Below are 22,416 nucleotides of genomic sequence, written 5' to 3'. Positions count from 1 at the left end.
GACAGAGCATAGATAAAGCTTCAGTCAACTGTATCTCCTAGGTAAGTTTCATTTCAAATGCTGCTTAAATTGTTGATTACATGAATATATACTTCAATGTAAGTGCAATAACTCACTGGATTTAAATTTCTTTAGACTGATACTGAAGTTCAAATCCTTTCATGACAAATACTTCATGCCCTTAGATTACTTATGCTGCTCAAATAACAGTTGTCTTTTACTATAATGGTTATTTAAAGGAAGAATGTTAAATGCATTTTCTCCTGATTTGTACTACAGTGAAACACTTTCTAAGATTCAAATCCTTTGAAATATTAATACATATGTCCATGGCAGTTTGAAGAAAAAAAATAATAAAATGAAACGTTTCTGTTAATATTAGCTAAAAGCATTTACTGTACTTCTTTATCTATTCAGTCTGGCAAAGTAAACAGCATTTTACATCACAGCACTAATATGTTAAACGTTATCTTTTATTATAGGAAAATAAATCACCAGTTGTATTAAATAAAGCTACTAGTGTTGATTAATGTTGATTTATAGACACAGCAAAATAAGGAAGCAGCACCACAGTAATACATTTCAAGGCAGTGTGTACATAGTTTCAGCATGAAGACTGGACACCAGAGCAACAGAAAAACTACAAAAAGAAAGGTTCAGGTCACTTCAGTTATTTCACTTATTTGGAACACCCACCACATAATCCACATGGACACTAATTGTACATGGAAAAAACCTGCAAAACAGTTTAGGGTGATATACTAATACCTAGCAGAGCTTGAAAAATAAATACAGCATCTGTTATTCAAAAGGCTAAACTTAATAGTCATGGAGAAAGATGTGTGTGCTCACACACAAAAAAAAGCTCACCCTCTAGAACTGAAAAAGCATAAATAGCTTTGTACTGTTCAATGCACAACTTTACCATCACATTGGTCGATTCTGTATTTATCAGCTTTAAAAACCTACGTCTTCGCTCATACTATCTTTTACTGGCTTCATGCCTTTTTCTTTATTTACTAAGATGAAACATTCCTATTTCCAGCATTATTTAAAACGCCTCTCCTCTACTTCTCTACACAACTTCCTTCTCTGCTGTTTAGCACATCTTTACTTAATGCACCCATCAATCCTTTTCCTGTTTTTTTCTCTTCTTACATTTTTCTAACTTAATGAAATAGTCTCTGCCTTGCCTGTGGCTTACTAGAAGACAGACTAATTCACCATTCACTGCCAACTCTTTTGAACCCTCCAGTAATGCACAAATAAATTTTACCAAGTGCTGTGACATATAACTGTGCATGCCATGATAGAGCACTTTGAGACTGAAAACCAGAACTTGATACTATGCAGAACTTTTTCTCAATTCATAAGCCAACAGTGTTCTCTCAAAATGCTGATGTTCCTACCAGGAAAGGTAAACCAAAGAGCCTTTGCAGCAGATGGGTCATCTCGTGTATCACTTTAGGATATTTCATACACCTCAAATTCCTTCTCCAAGATCCCATAACTGCCATGATACAGAAGAGGGGGAAAAAAAGCTTCATATCCTCTAAACATTCAAGCCCACATCTTCTTCTCACTACAAACAGAGAAGTTCCCACTACTGGAAACATTTTTCTACTTTCCTGCCGACAAGTTCCAACACCGACAGGTGTCTCCAGTTTCAGCCCTTTTCTAAGTACCGTTAACTGCTCCTTTCAAAACAGCCAAATAAAATTCTAACATCTCCGAAACCATTTTCTTTTTTTTTTTTTTTTTTTTGTGCTGTGCCTGACTTCACATGCTAAAACAATCCAGCAAGAGTTCTCCCTGCCTCCTCACTGCACCTATACAACAAGCCTCTTACCTAGGATACAATGAAAAAAACAAACAGCTAAAAAGTAGGATATATACAGTGCATAACAGAGCAATATCAGCTCTGGGTTTCAATGACATCAATTCAGGACTTCCAGAACTAGAGCTGACAAACCTTATAACACTTATAACAAGCAGCCAATACAACGAAGTTTTTAATCAGTTGATTTCAGAAGTCAGCTTTGTGTCTATTGAACCTGGTTCAGAGTTGGCAGTAAAAGAGAGCAATAACATAATTCATTATTTGATTCTCCAATTACTGCTTTCATAGAGGAAATGCTGGATGCTGCACATGGCTTTTAGCCCCCTCTTTTGCAGAAGGTACTCTCTATCACATTTACTAACAGCTAGCCAACATGCTTATTTAAGAAAAAATAGGTTATTATTCAATAAAGCTCTCAAAAAGCTTATTCAAAATGCAGTGCTTTAGAAACCTTTGAACAGTTGCAGCTGAGGTTTCTTAAGGTCTCTGATATGAAAATGTGAGAAAGAATTTCAAAGAGCAAATGGAAAGATTTAGAAGACTGTATACAACTGTGTAATATTTCGAAAAGAAAAGGGCATTAAAGATCTCCAGTTCTTTTCAGATGCACTTACTAAAAATTTCTAATTTATGAAAAATGCTATTTTCATTTTCAGCGTATTTCTCACACAGCTTCAAAAAAGACAAGAAACCAAATGTATTACCTGAGCATAAATGTTCATTGCCAAGTTCCAAAACCTAAGCTTCCATGCAACCAGAAAATATATTTTTTTTTCCAAAATATAATATAGTATAACTGTATCAAAGTACCTAATCTGAAAGCACTGATTTGATATTTTCCATTTTCACTGCAATCACTTGTTTGAGGATCACTAGACGCCTGATAACAAAATCTTTTCATTTCCTCTTCTCATCTATGTGTAATGATTAAACCATGCCAAAAAATAACTACAGTCAATTGCCTAAATAGTGCACTTCTCAGCAAAACAGCACATGTGACACGTACGCATTGGACCCTCATCCCAACTAGTTCAATATGAATAATGAAATGATGTTGCAAGGTTTAATGATCCTCAGAAAAATTATGAGAACAATACACAAACCAAAAGTTCAAACTGCTCCTTCTTGATTTGAAAGAATTCAGCGAGTAGCAGCACAGACTTAGAGGCAGATTACGTTTTCCAGAAAGTATTTAAGAGAACCATGCAAAAGCCTGAGAAAACATATTGCATGGAGCTGCAAGTTGCTTAGTTTGCTTGGGTAAATAAAAGAAAATAATAGGAAATATACAAGTGATCCTCCTTCATGTAGCATTTAACAACAGTTTAGAAAGCTACAATTTGTGAATTCCACTCATATCAATGCAACCAGTTTTACTAAATGAAACTACATTAATAAGAACATTTATGTGAAAATCCTAAACAGCCAAAACCTTTCAAGATGATTTTGATTTAGACCAAAAATCACCTGTTTTAAAGACATTTAAAAAAATCTTCTTTCTATCTTGGGAAACTGAGCATCAGAAAAAAAAGTGAACCAATAGCCTATTGGCAGGATACAGTAAAAACCTCCTATGATCAGTACATGCCCCCGAACAGTTAGTGTTATTATCATCTACTTCAACAATTCCTATGACCTTTCCACGGCTAAACCTAAATCTATAAATCTATACACATTAACGTTAAGCATCTGTTTTTATTGGAAAGTGGTGTTAATTCAAATTTCTTTTGTTCTCATATAATTAAAAGAATTTTTTTAAACCTATTTCAGGATTCACTGTTACCACTGAATATCCTTTCTGAATTTCAATTTCTATTGCTTCAGCTTCTAATTGTTTCTTTTGAATCAGAAATCTTTCAATATCTTGACTGTTCCTTCCACTTGAGTATATTTATTGTCACATTTCAGTCTTCACATTTCATGAGGAGTACATAACTATCCTTACATTAAGTTTACCAATGCAAGACATTTTTTCAACCCTAGAAAATCTGTATTAAGTGAATAGTTTAGCAGTGCCAGCACTTTAAACATTTGAAAACGTGCCTTGGATAGTCTCATCAAAACCATACATGTGAGCAAAAATAATCCTAGCAATTACTGACACAAGAAAAGGGGATTGAGTTATCTTGTTTTATCACAGCACCTTACTAGAAATTTGTGCTGGATTGTTAAAGAGTACACAAAACTTTCTAAACTCACTCCTTTAAGACCTGCTCAGTGAAGTTCCTATTTTGCATTTCTTCTACCTAAAAAGAGGTCACTGGCTAAGCTCTCTGTTTAAAAAGGCGCTGTATATTGCAAAACTTGGATGCTGGTTCTGAATGTGCTTTTCTTATTGTTTATCACTTACCAATATGCTCATTAGTGATTTTCTCAATAATGTTCTGACAGGGAATGGAATACTAAGAATTATAGTAGGACTCCTACTAAATCCTTCAGGACTCCAACAGAAATACCGCCATTCATTATTCCCACTTGTGATTTTCAAGATCAGTGAACTCTCATATTCCTAATCCACATAAATTCTTACCAATTATCACATCAGCTTGCCCTGAAATAAAGAGTAAAATGTCTACAGTAATTACACAATATATTTGTCAATCAAACCTGTAATTAGCCAGAAGAATTCAACCAGGTGTAAAGAGACATCTTCCACAAAGTAAAATTAACCAATACTAGTTATATTTCTACCCTTTTGTAGCAGAATAAACACACAGTCTATTTTGCAGAGTGCGGTCAGGCTAAAACAATTTATAGTCACAAGGGAGGACACTCAGTGAAAAGATGTTCAGCCCTCTATTGATATGAGCTGGGACTTAACAGAAATAAGAGGGCTTATTCTTATTCACAGCATATACAAAAAGCTCTGTAAAGAGGCCTGTTAGGTCAAAAAATATCTGCCCAGGGAAACTTTACTCCAGCAGATGCAAACACGCACTCTTAGTAGCTCTGAACCTGCAGCAGCTCCTTCTGGACATTTTGTGATAATACTGTTTCTCTGATCAACTTAGCTCGATCAAGGCCCATTTCCATGCTTTGAATTTTGATTATATTCTGTATCAGTTTTTCCATTCTTCTTCACACCGCCACACCCCCAGGACTGATATCAAGCACATGGACCTACATTTATCTTAGTCATCCCATTTGATAGTATTTTTTCAGTATTCAGGAAATATATTCCTTTTTCTTTTTCAATATTCCTGCAGCCATGGGACAGATTTATATAAAGCTATGTTGAACAGTACTGATGCAGTAAGCTTCACGTGGAATTCAACTTGCTTCTCCCTTAATAAAAACTTACATATTGAACAATGGTGAAGTCAACAAGCTTGCAAAACACAACTGAAAATAGGAAAAATTACAGGAAGTAATCACCCAACGTTTTTTCTTTCTTTCTTTGTTTTTACAAACAGCATCTCAAACTATAAGCATTAATTTATCAGTTTGGCAGATGACAAACAGGGAAGGAAGAAGCACACTGCACAATAAAGGTCACACAAGAGCAAAACACAGGTTCTGAACAGCCAATATATATAAAATATATAACCTACATTGTTGGGCACCACCAACTGTATAAGTCTAGGGATGGCTAAGAATAAGGCATACAAAGAGTGACACTTATTCAGAAACACTCTGACAGCCTCCAGCTATACGTGGTTCAGGGATTTCTGGAGTCAGAGATACTGCCTTATTTATAAGATAGCCTTCAGAGATTTCTTTCCAGTCCATTTTTGAACGTGCACAAACTTTAAGCTTCTACATGATCCTGTGACAAATTTTCAAAGCCTAATTAGAAATAATACCAAAAAAACACCTTCTTTGTTTTGAATCTGCTGCCAGTCAGCTTCATTCAGTACTCTCTTCTTACACTAACAATTTCGTTTTCACCATGTCCATCCTTTCAAGATTTCACAGACAGCTACAACAAGCTGTTCTCACATCATTTTTCTTTCAGACTGAAGAGCTCCATTCTATTCTACTCATAGTATCCTCAATTATGCTTTGTGTGAAAACTGTTACTCATCCTGATGCTACACTCTCTACACTCTTATTTCCACTGCTTCCTAGAGGAGCCTCTGGGATCCCAACTGGACAAAATATGTGATGCAATTGTGTCACGGATTTATCTATATATTGACTTCTTGTTCTCCTAATTTCTAGGATAGATTCCCTTTATTGTTGAGTATTAGTAATCACTTCAGAAGCCTTTGTATGTGATAGAAGATTGTTTCCCATCTACCCACCCTAAGTACATTAATTAGTCTTCATCCATGATTCATTCTATCATTTGGATGTTTTTTTCTGCAACCATGTTCAGTCCCCAAGCTGTAGAGACAGCATAGAACTACCTTCTAACAATGAAGGTAACAGCACAACTGTTTGTACTGGTCTGAGAGCCCAGTGAGAACCTTCCAAGAGTTCTGAGGATTCTCTATCACTGAATAATTATTTAAAATGAGACTGAAGGTTGTTTTTAAACAGTAGCTGTTCTAAAAGATGCCCCCTAATTCAGCTAAGATCTAGTTCATAACATTGCTATGACTGCTTGTGCTATTTAGAAAAGTTCACCTTGTCAAAAATGGCTTCTTTGGCCATGTAACCAATGAGTTTTACTGGACAGGCTGGTGCCTTAGTAGATAAATCAGTTCACTGTTCTCCAAGTAATACCCAAATAAGATCTGAATTAGAAAAAGAAACAGTAATTTTCACTTCCTCGGATTTCCCAAAACGTAACTGAAATTGACGCAATATGTTCACTAATTCTCATACTGTACAAGTTAATGAAGTAACTTTGACTGAACGTTTGTCGGTAGTATTTTGTGTTTAATGCCTAAAAGCAAATAATGACAATTACTGTGAGCAAAATATTAAAACTATACACATCTAAAATGTTCTTCAAGAAGAGAAGAGGAGGAAATTGCACAGTTTCTAAGTTTAGCAGAGTCAAGTTGTCAGAACTCTGATAGTGAAGAGCAGACTCCAGGAAAAAAAAAAAAAAAAACATTCCTAAACACCTATACATACTCTCCTTAATAGGCTGTTCAAGAATTCTCCTACTTATTGTAATGTAAATTACACAAATCATCCCTAGTACCATTATGGAGACGTCATCTCTTCCTGACTGATATTGTAGGTGTACATTATCACTGTCACCAAAATATATCTCATCCATGTTCTGTCCTCCTTAGATTAATCCACTGCACTTTACTTTTACGATTAAATGAATTCTATTCACATAAAATTACATTTTCAGCAGTAGATGCTCGGTGCCTCAGCAACAGTTTTCAAATAGGTATTACTCCAGCCTTTTAAACATACAGTATAGCTTATTCATTGAGTTATTTTTGTAACAGAACAAACTTCTTTCACTAGTCCATTTTTGAATGAAATAATTTCATTCTACTACCAGGCTGGGAGATTGACAGACTTCAGAAATGTAGCTGAGATTATTTTAACCTAGATACTTGAATATATATATATATATATATATTTGTCCAAAGCATCTGTCACTACCTAAAACATTTGAAACTGTGAGGAAACATGTTTATATATCTCCTCAGCTTTTTAAAACTTAATATCTGCTTCTGTTTTCTATTCATGGTAAGACTTAAGACTATAAATACCCTCTAACAAACAAGTTTGTAAACATAAGTATTTTAAAAGTAGTCCAATTTTTCTTCCCAAAATAATGCCATTGTTCACTACCTCATTTTCTCATAACTAGTGTAGCAGTATAAAATGGTATTATGCTAATATTAAAGTGGAAAGGAATGCAAAAAGACCAACCCCAGAATTATTATAGGACTCTATTACTAATAAATGGACAGTCAAAAGAAAAGCCCTAAAACCTGAATGAACAAACATAGAACAACTATTTTGATGCACAAGCACTAAACACGAATAGTACATTTTAAAAAAACCTCAAATGGCAACAAAGATAATGTAACTAAATCCCAACATTATGGAGACTTAAAAATGCCTTGTCTCTACCTAAATATTACTTTCACAGTGATATTTATACAGATCAATTTTCTTTGACAAGTTAAAGTGTTCTCGTAAGTTACAGGGATGAGTTCTGAGGCTTTCAGATTGCATTTCTACAAGTTAATTTAGTCATCTCATACTTGTAGGCAATTTTCCTCTAAGTGAAAAGATTGTTCTTCTCTGAGATTTCTACTCCTCATTTTTTTCCTCTCCCCACTCTTTCATTCCCATGGTCAAATACAGCTCAAAGAAATAAAGTTGTCTGTGGGATAGAAAGAAGATATATTAAAAGAAAAAAAAAAGTGAACTCTTAGTAAGGTTTTACAGAATTAACAGAAGAAAGATAAAATAACGGGCAGGCAGAAACACATGGAGCAACAACAGAAAATACACAGCGGGTTCTTACTTGCATTAGAAAATGAATTTGTCCTCCACATTCTAACTGTAAATACAAATTAAAACAAATCTGGATCTCTGTTCCTCAACGTATTTACTGCTAACATTGAGGTTCCACAGTCCAACTCAGTTTAACCCAGTAAGTAAGCATGCTACCATAAACAGAAATAAAAGTGCTCACTCCTTCCCTTAGAACTACCAATCCTGGTATTTCACTGATTCCCCAAGATCTTTCCCTTTTCACCAGTTTAGTTTCATGTTCTTGCCAACTCTTTGGCACACCATTCATGCACTCAAATCAGGCAAGTACATCCATATCTGGTAATGGACCATCATATTACTGAAGTGTGTTTCAGACTCACTTGTTCAGAAGAGATGATGTGATTATAATTTATTACTGAGATCAGAAGCAGTGTAATATAACACAACTTCAAATTCATTACATTCTTAGAGATAAGAACTCCTCAGCTGCATAACAAAGAGACCAACAAAGACAAATACTCAATAAAAGCAACAGAGAAGCAGACATGTAACAGACAAATGAATGGATGAAAAAAATCCAAAATAACTTACAGCCACCTTCACATCAGAATTCATGTTTTAGTACATGACTTGTTTTAGACATGACTACAAAGCAATTAATATTTACATACACGGTTCTTTAGAGATGCAAAACATCACCTAATAGCTACAGGTTTCTTTCATCCAGTACTTACTGCAGGGCAACGTGAGTACCTTTTTTTTTTCTTACAGTTGGAAAAAGCAAGGCTAGCCAGCCTATTTTCAGGGTAAGTGACAAATATTTCATTAGTTGGAGTAAAACACTTTTCCACTTTCACAGAAGTTACTTTTCCCACCTACTCCCATCTGAAGTGACAGGTGATAGCATAAAATGAAAGGGAACATGAAAACACCTTCCATTCTCACTGCTCTGCCAGTGACACAAGTCTCTTTCAAACACCCATCAAGCAAAACCACAAGCAACTGCTGTATACAATTCCTTTTTGGGTTTTGTCCTGGGGGAAACAGAACCCTAAAAGGGATACTTGAGAGGTACAGCAAATTTATAGCTGCTTTTCTAAAAGGAAAAGTATGCTTCTCAATACAAGAAAGTAAGAGGAAAAAATTAACCACATCCAAGACAGAAGGGAGAGAATGAATACACTAGCCTTTAAGAGAGTTCTGGAACAACCGCTACATGCCTGCAATTGTTCCCTGCGTAAAACAGAAAGCCAAAAGGCTAGAGTTTATTAACTTCTCAGAAAACATAGCCGGTTAAGAATCCTCTATGTCATGTGCAGAGACCTGCGACAAACACTGTATCTGAAGATCCCAAACTACAAAGCCTTTACCAAGGCACCCTATCATATATAGGCACTGTAGATTTTTTTTTTTTCCAGGTTGGCAGATGGCTTGTCCCCCTGAGTAAAATGTAGTGTTATATTGGAAATCTAGATAATGATTGAAGGACAACAAGACACCTTTAAATTCCTAAGACTATTTGCCATTTAAGTACAAATTGTGCCTTAGTAGCATCACTCTTATTATTCTGCCAAAGGATTTCAGTCATGAAACAGGTTAGCCTAAAGCAGATTCCATGGTATAACACCCAATCAAACATTTGAACTTCGTCATGTTGAACTACCACTTAACAACTTTATTAATGTAAAATATATCTAGAGGGGAAAAAAAAAAAAACTGCTCTAATAAGACTCCATCTGTAAAGAAGTCAGGATAGAAGCGCTTTTTTTTTTTCCCCATTATAATCTTTCTGGTTCACTTCCTTGAACATCAGAAAGATGAAAATGAAGATTACCAACAGAGCACCTTTTTCCAGAAAGATTACAAAGGGTATAAAGACTTGATATCCAAGATTATCACTTTTGAACCCCTAGCATTTTGTTTGCTTATAAAAATTTAACCCAATTTGACACCCATTACCACTGAACTATCAATTTACAATAGTTAGACTTCTAGTATCTCCATTCTGCCAGCACTTCCCCTGCAGAAAGTTAACCACGTACCTCAGGTAAACATTTATTTTCAATAAATATCCTCAATTATTGCTTCTATCTTTTAAAACAAATTTTAATGATACTGCAAATCAATACAACGATTACAGTATAACTACAATGATAACAGCCTGTTGAAACATGGTATCTTGAATTTGTTTTTCCATCTTGACCTCTTACATTTTGTAGCTAGCTGATACACACTTTTTAGTGACACATTTTCTGCATGTTGAAATGCACGCACATATTCAAGGAGAAAATACCACATTGTCACACTCTGTTTTCAATCAAGATCTTAAAAAGAAACAGAGAAGGTATGATCAGTTTCACAATCCAAATTATCTGTACCAGATTCAGAAATACCACGCTTTATAAAATGGGATGATGAGTGTGTGTACTGTCACAGGAAGGTCATCTGATTCACATTCCAGTAAAGGTTGAAAATGAGTCAGAACTATAGAAAACAGTTTCTCCCTACTTGCACCTTACTCTGTCCTTCAAATGAGATTCTACATTAGCATAGATTCTAGTTCATATGTAGACAGTTTGCAAGAAAAAACAAGACAGTGAATTTCCCTTGAGTGTTGAGTGTTGGAACATAGATAATACAAGTTTCATTTGGAAAAAAATGAGTTTGGCAAGAGTCAATATGCCTTTAAAATTCTTCAATAAATTTTCCTAAAACTGGACCAGAAAAATAAGTCCTTTATGGGGGAAATAAAACATCAATGAATAAAGTATAATAATTTAAAAAAAAAAAACCAAAAAAACCCACATCTTTCATGCACTCAGTGGAGCCGCTTTCCTGTACAACAGCCAGAAATGCTAAAGATGTCACTCTCCTGAGAGCTGAGACAGTAAACAAGAGAACATAACACCGATGAGGAGCCAACAAATGATTTGGAAAGTACAAGGGGGTGTCAAGAGGAAGTGCAGCCTAGAAATCGAATGCCGGAATAGTGAACACTTGAGCAATACGATGAGATCAAAGTGTAAAAAGCAAAACAAAACGCATACTTTGGTTCAGGAAGTCTCCAAATCAGACGAGAAGGACCAGGAGAGCCCCAAACAAGGCAGCAAATGTGAAGAATAACAGGGGTAAGAGGAAAAGGAAGCTGTGACAAAAAGTGCCCATCAGCTTCACACTTAACAGCCTTTCTTCCACTCTAAAAGTAGTGTTTAGAAACATCACTGCTTCCAGTAAACAAATTTCTGTACACCCTACTAGCAGAACAGGTCTGTCTCCTCTAATGTTGGATCACACACAAGCTAATCACATCTCTGTTTCTGGGCATCCATCAATGAACAAGGAAACATTATTATCACAGCTTCTTTTTAAAATATTAGGAAAAAAAAACATTTTTATGAGAAACAGAATAATTAAGTCTGCTTTTTGCAATGAAACCAATCTGCTATATCTGATACTCTTCCTATCCTTGACAGAAACAATAAAAATAGAGTGGCTCTTCCCCTGATGTAGGCTGCAGAGAGATGAAACAAAGTTGATTAAGTACTACTATTAAAACATACACGTCATCCAAATCAATCAACAACTTTTAATATTATCACAGAAATGTATCTGATACATACTAATGTCATTACTTGAAGACCAATATTTTCCACGCAAGTAAATGGCAGTTCCAGCTCTGAAAAGCTTAAAGTGCAGTTCAGGTGATGGAACAACTGCTCAGGACCATTCTCTAATTCAGGAGACTCAACAGAATTATCAGTGTAAAATGGAATCCAAAAGGGAAGAATGAAACAAAAAGTAATACATGCCAAGACAGAAAATCAGACAGTAAGGGGATAATACAAAGGGAGGAAGGGAGGCAGAAAGTAAGCAAAAAGGAGAGAAACTGGAATGCAGGGGCAATAACATACTGAATCTTGAAAATAAAGGCAGGAGGTACTAAGCATACTATCAGCCTTCAAGTCAGAGCAATTACCTTTCTTGTTAGAGAATTTCATTGGCAAAAAAGTCAGAGATGATGATAGCACAGAAAACATAATGAGCAATACGAAGGCTAGTCAGTACACACTGAGTTTTAGGGATATTTAAAAAAGAAGGAATCATAGAAAGGAAGTGATTAAACAACAAAAAGTGTGAATCACTCAAGTAGACATTTTTACAAAGCTCTCAAGCCTCAGCCTTCAATTAGTGGTCATGAAAACAGCAAGAAAAGTTATATGGATAAACTGTTACACGTTTGACATTACTGGTTTGTGATTTCATAGCCAAAGCATAATTAAACTCAATTCACTGGAAACACTGGCAATATACAGTAGCAGCAAAACATTAAGGCAAGTGATCCGAGAACTATATTGGTCAGAGAACTAATTACATTCAAAAATCTGGAATTTACTAAATGAACGAATAGTGTGAAAAATGAGGAAAAAAGAATGAAAAAAGTCTGCCATGCTGATTTTAACACAAACAAAATGTAATCCTTTTAGTCTGTGAATGTTACCCTGTTTGATTCTAAATCATAAAGCAACCAAAAACAACAACAAAAAAACCCACCTTCTAAAATATTGACACCTTTCATTTTTTCCTTCTATTAGCCATCATTAGTTCTGCAACACTATCACAGATAAATTGCATGGCTAAATAGTTCTGAGATATCAGAATGCTGAAGCAAATAATACATACACACACTCAAGACTTAAGATTACCTTATATGTCAATTATATAGTTCTGATTATATTTTATATATATACTGGACAGGGTGGGGTAGTGTAAATATGAAAACATATGGATAAGTGCAGATCATCCATTATGAGAAAATACATTTATCAAGAAGATGCAATTAACACATAAAATCTGGCACTTCCTATTTTTAGTTCAGACAAAAAAGAAAAAAAAAAAGACAGCTTGTCTGTTTAGAACAAAAAAAAAAATTCTGAAATGTTAGTAATGCTAGGAACAGAGAAGGAGGAAGTACTGAGCAGATGGATAATCATCTTACATTGATGCCAAGTCCTGTAATTTTACTGCAAATCTTTATCATGGAAGGTTTTTCTTCTGGTTGGGAAAACTATTTGAGCAAGAGCGGAGAGGGGGAGTTAGAAAACTTAAAACTGAGTAACATGCTCTCTCTATCATTATGTACATAAAACTGCAGTACTTCTCATGTCTATTAGCAAGGCTGAAGCTGTACACTGTCTACAGCAGAGCGGTCACAGCAAAAAGCTTTGGAAGTGGAAATAAGATCACTCTAGATAAGGAATGTCCAAAAATAGGAAAATGGTATCACCAAAAAGAAAAGGAATATTCTTATGTGCTGGAATGCATCTGAAAAGGACAAGCAAGAGAGGAAACCACATCTGGGAAGTTCAGAGAATGCTTATGGAATGAGGGAGGAAGAGAACATGAGAAGAATGCAAGTAAAGCATGTACCTAGAACTCTATTTCAGAAGTGAACATTCTTGGAATATTCAAGCATCCAACTAACAGTCTGTAACTGTATCACTGTAACTGTCAGTCAATATTAGTAACCTGCTACTAATAAATAACAAGCAGATAATACCTCTGTGTTCTACATCAACTGATGAACAGGAAGGACATCAAACTTTGGGTCTGTTGAATTTTTATGAAAATGAGGCACCAGTGGAAAATACATCTATTCCAAACCTAGCCATAAAGTCATGCAAAAATAACTCTATCTTTTCATTATTTTTTGCTCAGAGATGGAGCTATCAGATCTGATAAACAGCCATTAGTTCTTTGGTCTAGATATTTCAATTGTACAAGAAACAGAGGCAACCCAACAGTATCTTTATCCTGTTGTGGAATTTTGTGCATTTCTTCTGTTACAGCCCATAGGAGGGCTGGGAGCTTATCAGCATACAGAATGACAATGTTTCTGCCATTATTAAATCTCCTTTCTGTTAAAATGCAATGTCTGATTTTCTCTGTATGCTGCCATATCTATTGCTTATCTTTGTCTGCTTCAGTGACATAAGAACCAGGTAATAAGAATTATGTCAATAGGAGATGTATTTCTTAAAAGGAAGATACACAAGTTGTTTTTTTCATATAAACTTTCAAGGATCAAGAATTATAACAAATATTTATTTGCTTACAATGCACAAAATAACATAATTTTAACATTTAATTCTTCCTGATGAAAATCTGCTGACCAATGAGTAAAACTGCTCAACTGAAAAACAGCAGAAAAATTGAAAGGCTGCAGGAAATAAAGTGATATGGAGACATGCGGACATAAATCATTTCACAGAGCACACATACAAACTGGAAAGTAGAACCTGACAATCAAATACCAATGCAAAATGAAAGCCCTGATATATATTACAGCAATCCAAAACAAGTAAGGCAGTTCTGAAAGGAAGTTCCCTCTACTTTTGAAACTCAAAGAATCCTTTCCTAGAATCAGAACCATGCCCAATAATTCCCGTTCTTTTCATTTGAGCACAATTAGCACAGAAAATAAGAAAACTAGTTTACTCTATACACTATTCTTCCAAACCTCTGCCAGTATATCCCTTGGATAGAACACTTGTAAGAAACCCTACTTTTAACACAAGCCTTGCTCTATAACATTTCCTGTTCAGCTCAGTGATGATGACGAAAATAGAGGAGTATATTGCAATAGATTTACCAAAATTCTAGAGAAGTCCAAAAGCAAGAGCTTGCAAAGACAGAACAGTATTTTAGGGAATGGAAAGTAACTGCTAGCTCAAATTCATGTACTTACTTCCAATAACTTCTACTATGCTGCTCTTTTGGGTTCAATTCCACATTTCTTACAGCATTCAAAGTGCTTGGTGCATTCAGAAATTACATGAATTCTTACAACACCAAAATCATTCTGCCAGTTTTGTCTGAACTACACGGCCCTTCTCTTTCTTATCATTTAAAGTCAGCAAAATCATTCAGCCATGTCCCAAAAGTGGAAAAGAATCATGTCCAAAACTTAATTACTTTCATCTAGTGAATTACCATATCTTGCAACTTGGCACACTCTGAATGAAGCATGAATGCTGGCAGCTTTTGGTGGTTGTAGTTGTAAAGTGCACCACCTTTAAATGAAAGCCATCAAGTCTGTGATAAGATTTCAGAATCATATTTTTAAACCTAAGGCATCTACTCACAACCAAAAAAAAAAAAAAAAGCCCACGACTGAAACCTATTTTGGGACACTCAGTCAAAAAATGAGGACAGCTCTTTAAACACAGCAAGATTCTTCTAGCAAAGTGAAGTTATCCTATCATTTCCACTTCTCTTGCTCTTTATGCTTCAACAGCATTATTTACTATATTGATTCAAGACATTCCCTGAAGGCTTACAATGGACTTGTAGTTTACCTGTATGGCAGCAAAAGCAATATAGGAAAGGTTACTTTGCTACATACAAAGTTAACTGATAGATAAAATGCTAAAAAAGGAAATAAAATTATTTAGGAGCTGAAGTTTCACCCTGCTTTACACAAAAATAGAATAAGCCCTAACAACGTAGCTCTGTGTAGATAGTGACATCAGCTGTTATCAAAGCCGAGTAGTCCTTGCTTAAGACCATTTTCAGCCTGAAATTTTCCATACTAATGGTTTGCTCCTGGTAACCTTTTCTCACTCTCCCCTCATACCAATATAGAAAAAGAAAAAAAAAGTCAAAGCCATAAACTGGACCATATTTTAAGTTCCATACAATAGAAATATCTTTGCATCAGCAAAGAAGAAGATGTGTGATATTTTAATTAACAAACTACAGAGAATTAAAAAACTTACAAGTACAAAGCAAATACTTTTGAAATAACCTTCTTAAACCCCAAAAGTAAGGAAGACTGAAAACAGGACTATAGTAATGCAATACATAAAGATCCATGCACAATACAGCAAATTATGTCACCTGTCTAACTCAGAGTGCTTTTTTTTTTTCAAGGTTCCCTTTTAATTAACAAGCAAGCATTGACATCTTAGCAGTCACTGTCATAAAATAAATCCAATATCAAGTGATCAGTTCTAATGCTGTCCTATTCCTCTGTCAGTAAGAACTACAAAAAACTCTAACAACCAACTTGTTCTTTTGATTTATTTCACTTTGATTTGCTACACTAGATACTATAATAAAGTCAAAATGGTTTAATAACCCATCTCCTGATATCAGGGACATCTAATTTTCCTGCATTTGAAAATCATAAGTAAGCCAGAGTATCAGACTTTAAAAAGACTGAAGTGAAGGTACATTTTTAACATCTTTTGAACCTGCACACAGATTATATAATGTAAGTCATTCTAGATGTTCTCAGTACACGAGAGAGAGGGACCTCTGGGAGAGCATCCAGAGGGCTACAAAAATGATTCAAGGGATGAAACACCTCCCTAGAAGGACAGGCTGAGAGAGCTGAGGCTGTTCAGCCTGGAGAAGAGAAAGCCCCAGGGAGACTTGAGAGCTGCTTTTCAGTGTCTTAAGGGGGGCTAAAAGAAGAAGGGGGACAGACTCTTTAGCAGGCTTGTGATAGGAAAAGGAGAAATGGTTTCAAACTGAAGATTGGATATAAGAAAGAAGTTTGTTGTTTTTTTTTTTAATCATAACAGCAGTGAAGCACTGGCACAAGTTGCCCAGAGAGGTTGTGGATGCTCATCCTTGGAGATGCCCATCCTTGGAGACATTCAAGGTCAGGTTGGACGGGGCTCTGAGCAATCTGATCTAGCTGTAGGTGACCCTGCTCATTGCAGCGCGCAGGGGAGTTGGACTAGATGGCCTTTAGAGGTCTCTTCCAACTCAAAGATTCTATGATTCTGAAAGAACACGCAGATTTAGTAATCTAGGGATACTGTGAACAACAAAGACTTAGCCACAAATTAAATGTTAAAGTAGGAGTCTCCTTTTTTTTCACAAGTGTTCATTTTAGAAAGGTGCACCTCCTCCTACTTCAGCGAAGCCTGTTCATCTATTGATATCTTTATGCTACCTACCTCTGCAGAATTACCAATGTTAGCTCATTTCAGTTAGCAAAAGAAAACCACATTTCTAATTCCAAGTAGACTGTTCTGAAATGTATCTTCCACAGTTATGATCTGCTCACCTTCCAAATGTTATAAGAACATAAGTATAATAATGTAAGTAAATTGATCAGATTTTCACTGCTGAGAACTCATCAAATTTGTACCAGATCAAAATTGTGACATCTCATTTGAAAAACTAAGCAATAAATAAATATCCGTAACCATTCTTTCCTTTCACTCAACTATTCAAAAGCATATAAAAATATCCAAACTGTTTCCTGTAAGTGTTACTGCTTTGCCTTCATATTCTTCCAGTTAACATACGTATATCACTATCATTTTGAAAAGATCTCATTTCACACCAGAAGAAAATGATTAGAGAAAAAAAAAAAAAAAAAGGCTTCTATGCTTCTATACAAATACAACAATTGGAAGTAGGAAAATTGAAGTAAAATAAATCACTTTTGCTAAGTATAGATATCAAAATGAGTCATAATGAAAGAAAAACAAACCTGTGATTTAAACCACACATATTCCTTATTCTATGATTCTAAGGTTGTACAGCTTTTAAACAGTGCTTTCCTTTCTTAACCATAAAGCTTTCCAAAGAATCAAAATTATTTGTTTTTATTCAGTAGCTAAAAATTCAAGCTTATTCAGTAATTCATAAACATAGCTAACCTCACAAAGAACACAAGTAAGAGAAACATCTCTTGATTAGTATAACTAAAAGCATATCACAGAAAGTTCTGACATACTGAAAATACTATATCATTTACATTATTAGCAACAAAATAATGAGAAATCAGAATTAAAAAGAGTTCTAGAAATATGATCCGGCAGATACACTATTAAAATCTTGGCTAAGGAAGAATGCTGGCACTCAGAAAATCAATTCATTTTTTAAACACAGGATAAAACCAACAACATAAGTTTCTAATGCCCTCAGTTTTTCTGTGTCCAATTGGCTACAAATAAACTTCTGCCATTCCATAAAACAGAGCATTTTTAATTTGCTGGAGCTTGCTCAAATTGTAGTTTTAACAACACAGAAATCATCGGATAATAAAAAGTATTCATTATCCTATTTTACTTCAAAACAGCTTAAAACAAAGCTGGAGTACTTTTTAAATCAAATGCACAATCAAGCTGAGTTGACATACATGTGATCCTCATCCCTTTTTTATGCAACTCCAAAAAATCTGTATTATTGCTATCTGAAGGTACTTTCCCCTCCTCTCCCTTAAAGCAAGTACTTTGTTTCCCTGCTGCTAATTATCAATTTAAATTAATGTTGAGAACATACACAAAACAACTCCCCCAAAGCATGTTTACCTAAAAGAAGGTAAAGTACATTCTAAAAGATGTAGTATTAACAGTACGACTACTAGCAAGATCTCAAATTTCAGCATCCAAAGCACGTAAAGCCAAATAAATACATTGGTAATAATTGTGTTGGATCTTCACTTACCAGAAAGGCAAGTTACTAGAAGTAAACAGTACTTTGCTATATTCTCAATTCAAAAGTACAATCCATGGCAAGGTAGGTCTCTTAATTTAACAATTTTGAGTTGTATCTTTCCACTCAAGGCTATCTTGATTGCCCAACACAGAGATCCATACCAGATCTCTTGACTCCCACTCTGCTTACTGTGCAACACACCATTCAAAGAAATCAGTATACATGCCATGAACATATTATTAAAACAAGCGATTTAGGCCCAGCTTTGCAACACTCATGCAAATCTGAGCTTCAGAAATTGATTCTGACATACAGAAGGAAACCTCTGAACCCTATTTATTTAATGCAGGTAACTTAATTTTTCCCTGTAACCTGTGACTGAAAAATCCTAGTATGTGGAAATGCCAAAACCTCTCAGATCTAAGTTGTACTGAGAAAAAGAAAGAAAAAGCAATCAAAAGCAGTCAAATACTCTCAGTAGCTTTTCGGTGAACAGTCTTCTAACACAATGGCACGTGAAGGGTTTCTAAAACAATTTTAGGAAACTGTTCTTTGTGCAATTGCCATGTTACACAAGTATTGCTAAAAATAAATAAACATGATCCAGTACAGCCTGCCCCTCCACCTCTTTAGTCTATTATCTCCCTTAAAAAGCAGAAAACAATTGATCTTTTTTTATCAAAGAAATTAACACTTGCTATTCAGGCACACATCTGTGGAGCGCTGATTACAAACCCTTGTCAAAACATACAACAGCAAACAGCTGCTTGACTGCTCTGTTGTTTTTAGTCACTGTGGCAGCATTTCTTGTTTTCTGGAAAACAACCCAATGGCTGAGCTAGATAAACATTCAATGTGAGCAAGAAGCTCAAAATAACTGAATTCTGCATGTACTCAGGCCCATACACAGTTTCACAACAAGGCTGTAAATACAGTAGCTCTCTTTTACTCCCCACATTCTTGACTCATTGTAGCCCATGGAAACTTCTGAATAGATCAGTGGCAAATTCACCCAGGTAGATACAAGTAGTATTCTAGGGCCCTTTTTCAACATCAAGGAAGGAGAGTCAGAAAAACAGTAATGTTTCAAAATGGAAAACTAAAACATTGTATATGGAGTACAAAGCGCTTACCTGCTGAGCTAAGCAAAACACTGAAGTCTGTTCCTCTCTGTGATTCTCCACTCTCTCTCTGTCCCTCTTTTTCTGCATCCTCATAGCGACTCCAGTTTGAAACAATCTTTCTTCTTGAGTAGTTTTTCACTTCCTCTTCTTCCTCTCGTGACTCAGTATCATCATCATCCTCTACCTGTCATATTTAAACAGACAGCAAAGCCATTACAATTCAATAGCATTTAGCTCAGCATTTAGTCACAAACACAATTAACTACAACTACAGAAGTCAAACCCAGAAAGACAAATCAGCCTGGGTAAGTGCCACCCCATGTAACACCTGAAATGTATTCAAACTACCTAGCAGAGCTTCCTAAAACAGTTAAGTAGTGATGCTGGTGCCAAGTTGTCTCCCCCTGTTCTGGAAGCCCATACCAAACAGCTTCCTTTCTGATACTGCAGGGGGAGCAGAACTACTCATTTAATCACAGCATCTTTACCTAAGTGTTGCAGTGATACAGATGGTAATTGAATGAAGCATCTGATGTTAGTTGAGTGAAACTGAACGAAGTGAACATACAAATATTGCAGAAGAAAATAGGCATACCTATGTAATAATTTCTATTTTAACCAACTTCCTTCAAGGCCTGAACTCAAGTAATACGGAATAATTTAACAAATCCATTTTCTTCCTGAAAACCATTTTATTGAAATACATATGGAAAAATTAAATAGGTTGCTGTCAGTCAATCAACCTGCCCAAACACTTAAAACATGCTGGGACTGAAGGGAAAACTGATAACAGAGTCAACTTCAGATTCAAGCCAAACACGCATTTGTGAAAGCTACTAACCACCATGGAAAATGCTTCCCTGCATCAAGTAAGCTCTCTTCTTCCACAGCTTGTGGTTCATCTAGAACCATTGCTTCACAGAAAAGTCTGCCTCAGAGCAAAAGGAGTACACAATAGACAAGAAGAGAACCGAGAGGAGCTGAAGAATCTGAGCAGAAGATACCTTCTGCAGAGGTCTAGAGCTCTCAAGAGGTAGAGGAGGGGAGTCAAGGAAGAAGAGATTCCCCGTGTGGCTGCTCCCAAACACATCTACTGATAGCTCCACTCTTTCTTCTCTCCTTTTATAAATCACATTTTACTGCTGCCATAAGATTTAATTTTGCTGTCCCAACAATAAGTGCATTCTCCATAACCAGAGCAGTTAAATACAAGTTTGTCTCCATTGCTGCACAGCTTAAAGTGATTTCATTCAGTACAAAACAATTTTAAAGGCAAATCACCTTTCCATATATCCATAAAACAAAATGCCCTTATAGCTCACCATCAGACACTTGCTTTAAGGAGAACCTTGGCATTGGTAGTTTAAATCACGTGTCATCCTGAAATAAATGTGAAGAACAACTCTTTATATCAAACGTCCTTGTAAGTGAAGAGCTACAACATCTTGTGCAGAAAAACTGCTAAAGGCTGAAATAGTTACTGTGTCTCTAACACTACACAAGGTTTTATTTTATTTTTTTAAGCATAGTACTGTAGAATTGCATGCTGGTACAAGACTGGACAAACTGTCACATCATACAAGTAACAAAAACAGAGCTAGAATAGTGACTTCAATATAAACAATCCACTTATATTCACAGAACAAGCTTCCTTTACTGGTGTTCAGGAGCCCTGCTTACAAACAGCATGAAGGAATGGTAAAATATTCAATAAGCAGAAAAACATTAAAAGCAATCATACAGACATACTTCCACTTGTCAAAAAGCTGAAGAGGGAAAATATTCTGTGCATTCTCATTGGTTTTGTGCAATTTTTAGAAAGAAAAAGAGATATTATCTCCCTGTTAGATACATATACTTAAAATAGTTATGAACAAATGGCTGACTGCACAAGTGAGAGAGTGAAGTCACAACTCTGCGTTATGGGGGACTAACCCAGCGCTACAACTTTCATAGAACAAAGGCCAAATCCCCTTGGATTAAGATAAGAATGGATTTGTTTCTTTTTCTTCTCCTATAAATTAAATGATTTGCTATAATCCACCAGAGCCTAATGAAATTTTGTGCCTGAAATAACTTGGAGGTGATACAATTCACAAGTGAAAGCAGGAATTGTGCTATACAGATGAATCTGTGTTGTACTTTCTTTAAGAAAAGAATCATCTGAGTCAGCTGTGGTGCTACTACTATCATAGATCTGTTTAAAAGACGCTCTTCTTTCAGACATCGACAAACAAAACAGGAGTATCACCTTTTTTTATACAAAATTCTACTAGAACTAATATGGATTCGAACATTTTCTCTTAGAAATCCAATTGAATAAAACCAGGAAACCTTCTGACTGTTTTACCTTTAAGATGCGAGTTCTGCCTATATCTAAGATAATTAAGGTCCTTCACATAACACCAAAAGAGCCAGGCTACTGTGTACAAGAATTTGCACAATCTGGGGCCTTTTGCAAGGATATTTTTTACAATTTACGATAGCATACAACTCCACCTTCCTTCTGAAGGAAAGTAAAATGCACAGCAGGTAGGACTCTAAGAATATTTCAGTACCCTCTCCTTTAGAAACTGAATCTGCATGCAGTGCTGGGGAACATATTTTAGAGAAGAAAAATAGGAAAGCAAG

At 35.5% G+C, this 22,416-nt stretch overlaps 1 protein-coding gene across 4 annotated transcripts in view; it reads right to left on the bottom strand.

Annotated features, from left to right (window-relative positions):
* Positions 1–22,416, bottom strand: part of AVEN (apoptosis and caspase activation inhibitor) — a 74,136-nt gene that overhangs the window by 35,316 nt on the left and 16,404 nt on the right. For 3 of the 4 annotated variants that reach the window (XM_015864788.3, XM_085549049.1, XM_085549047.1), the window contains exon 2: positions 19,795–19,969. In XM_015864788.3, the coding sequence (XP_015720274.1) occupies positions 19,795–19,969 (175 nt within the window). Of the gene's footprint in view, positions 1–19,794; positions 19,970–21,107; positions 21,161–22,416 lie in introns of those variants that run through there. The other variant, XM_085549048.1, reaches the window with a different exon arrangement.

The sequence above is a fragment of the Coturnix japonica genome, chromosome 5, assembly GCF_054131305.1.
Source record: "Coturnix japonica strain WE chromosome 5, WE-NBRP24, whole genome shotgun sequence".
In the NCBI taxonomy this organism is placed as follows: domain Eukaryota; kingdom Metazoa; phylum Chordata; class Aves; order Galliformes; family Phasianidae; genus Coturnix; species Coturnix japonica.
Note: the sequence above shows the minus strand (reverse complement) of the source record. Positions and strands in the feature narration are given on the sequence as shown.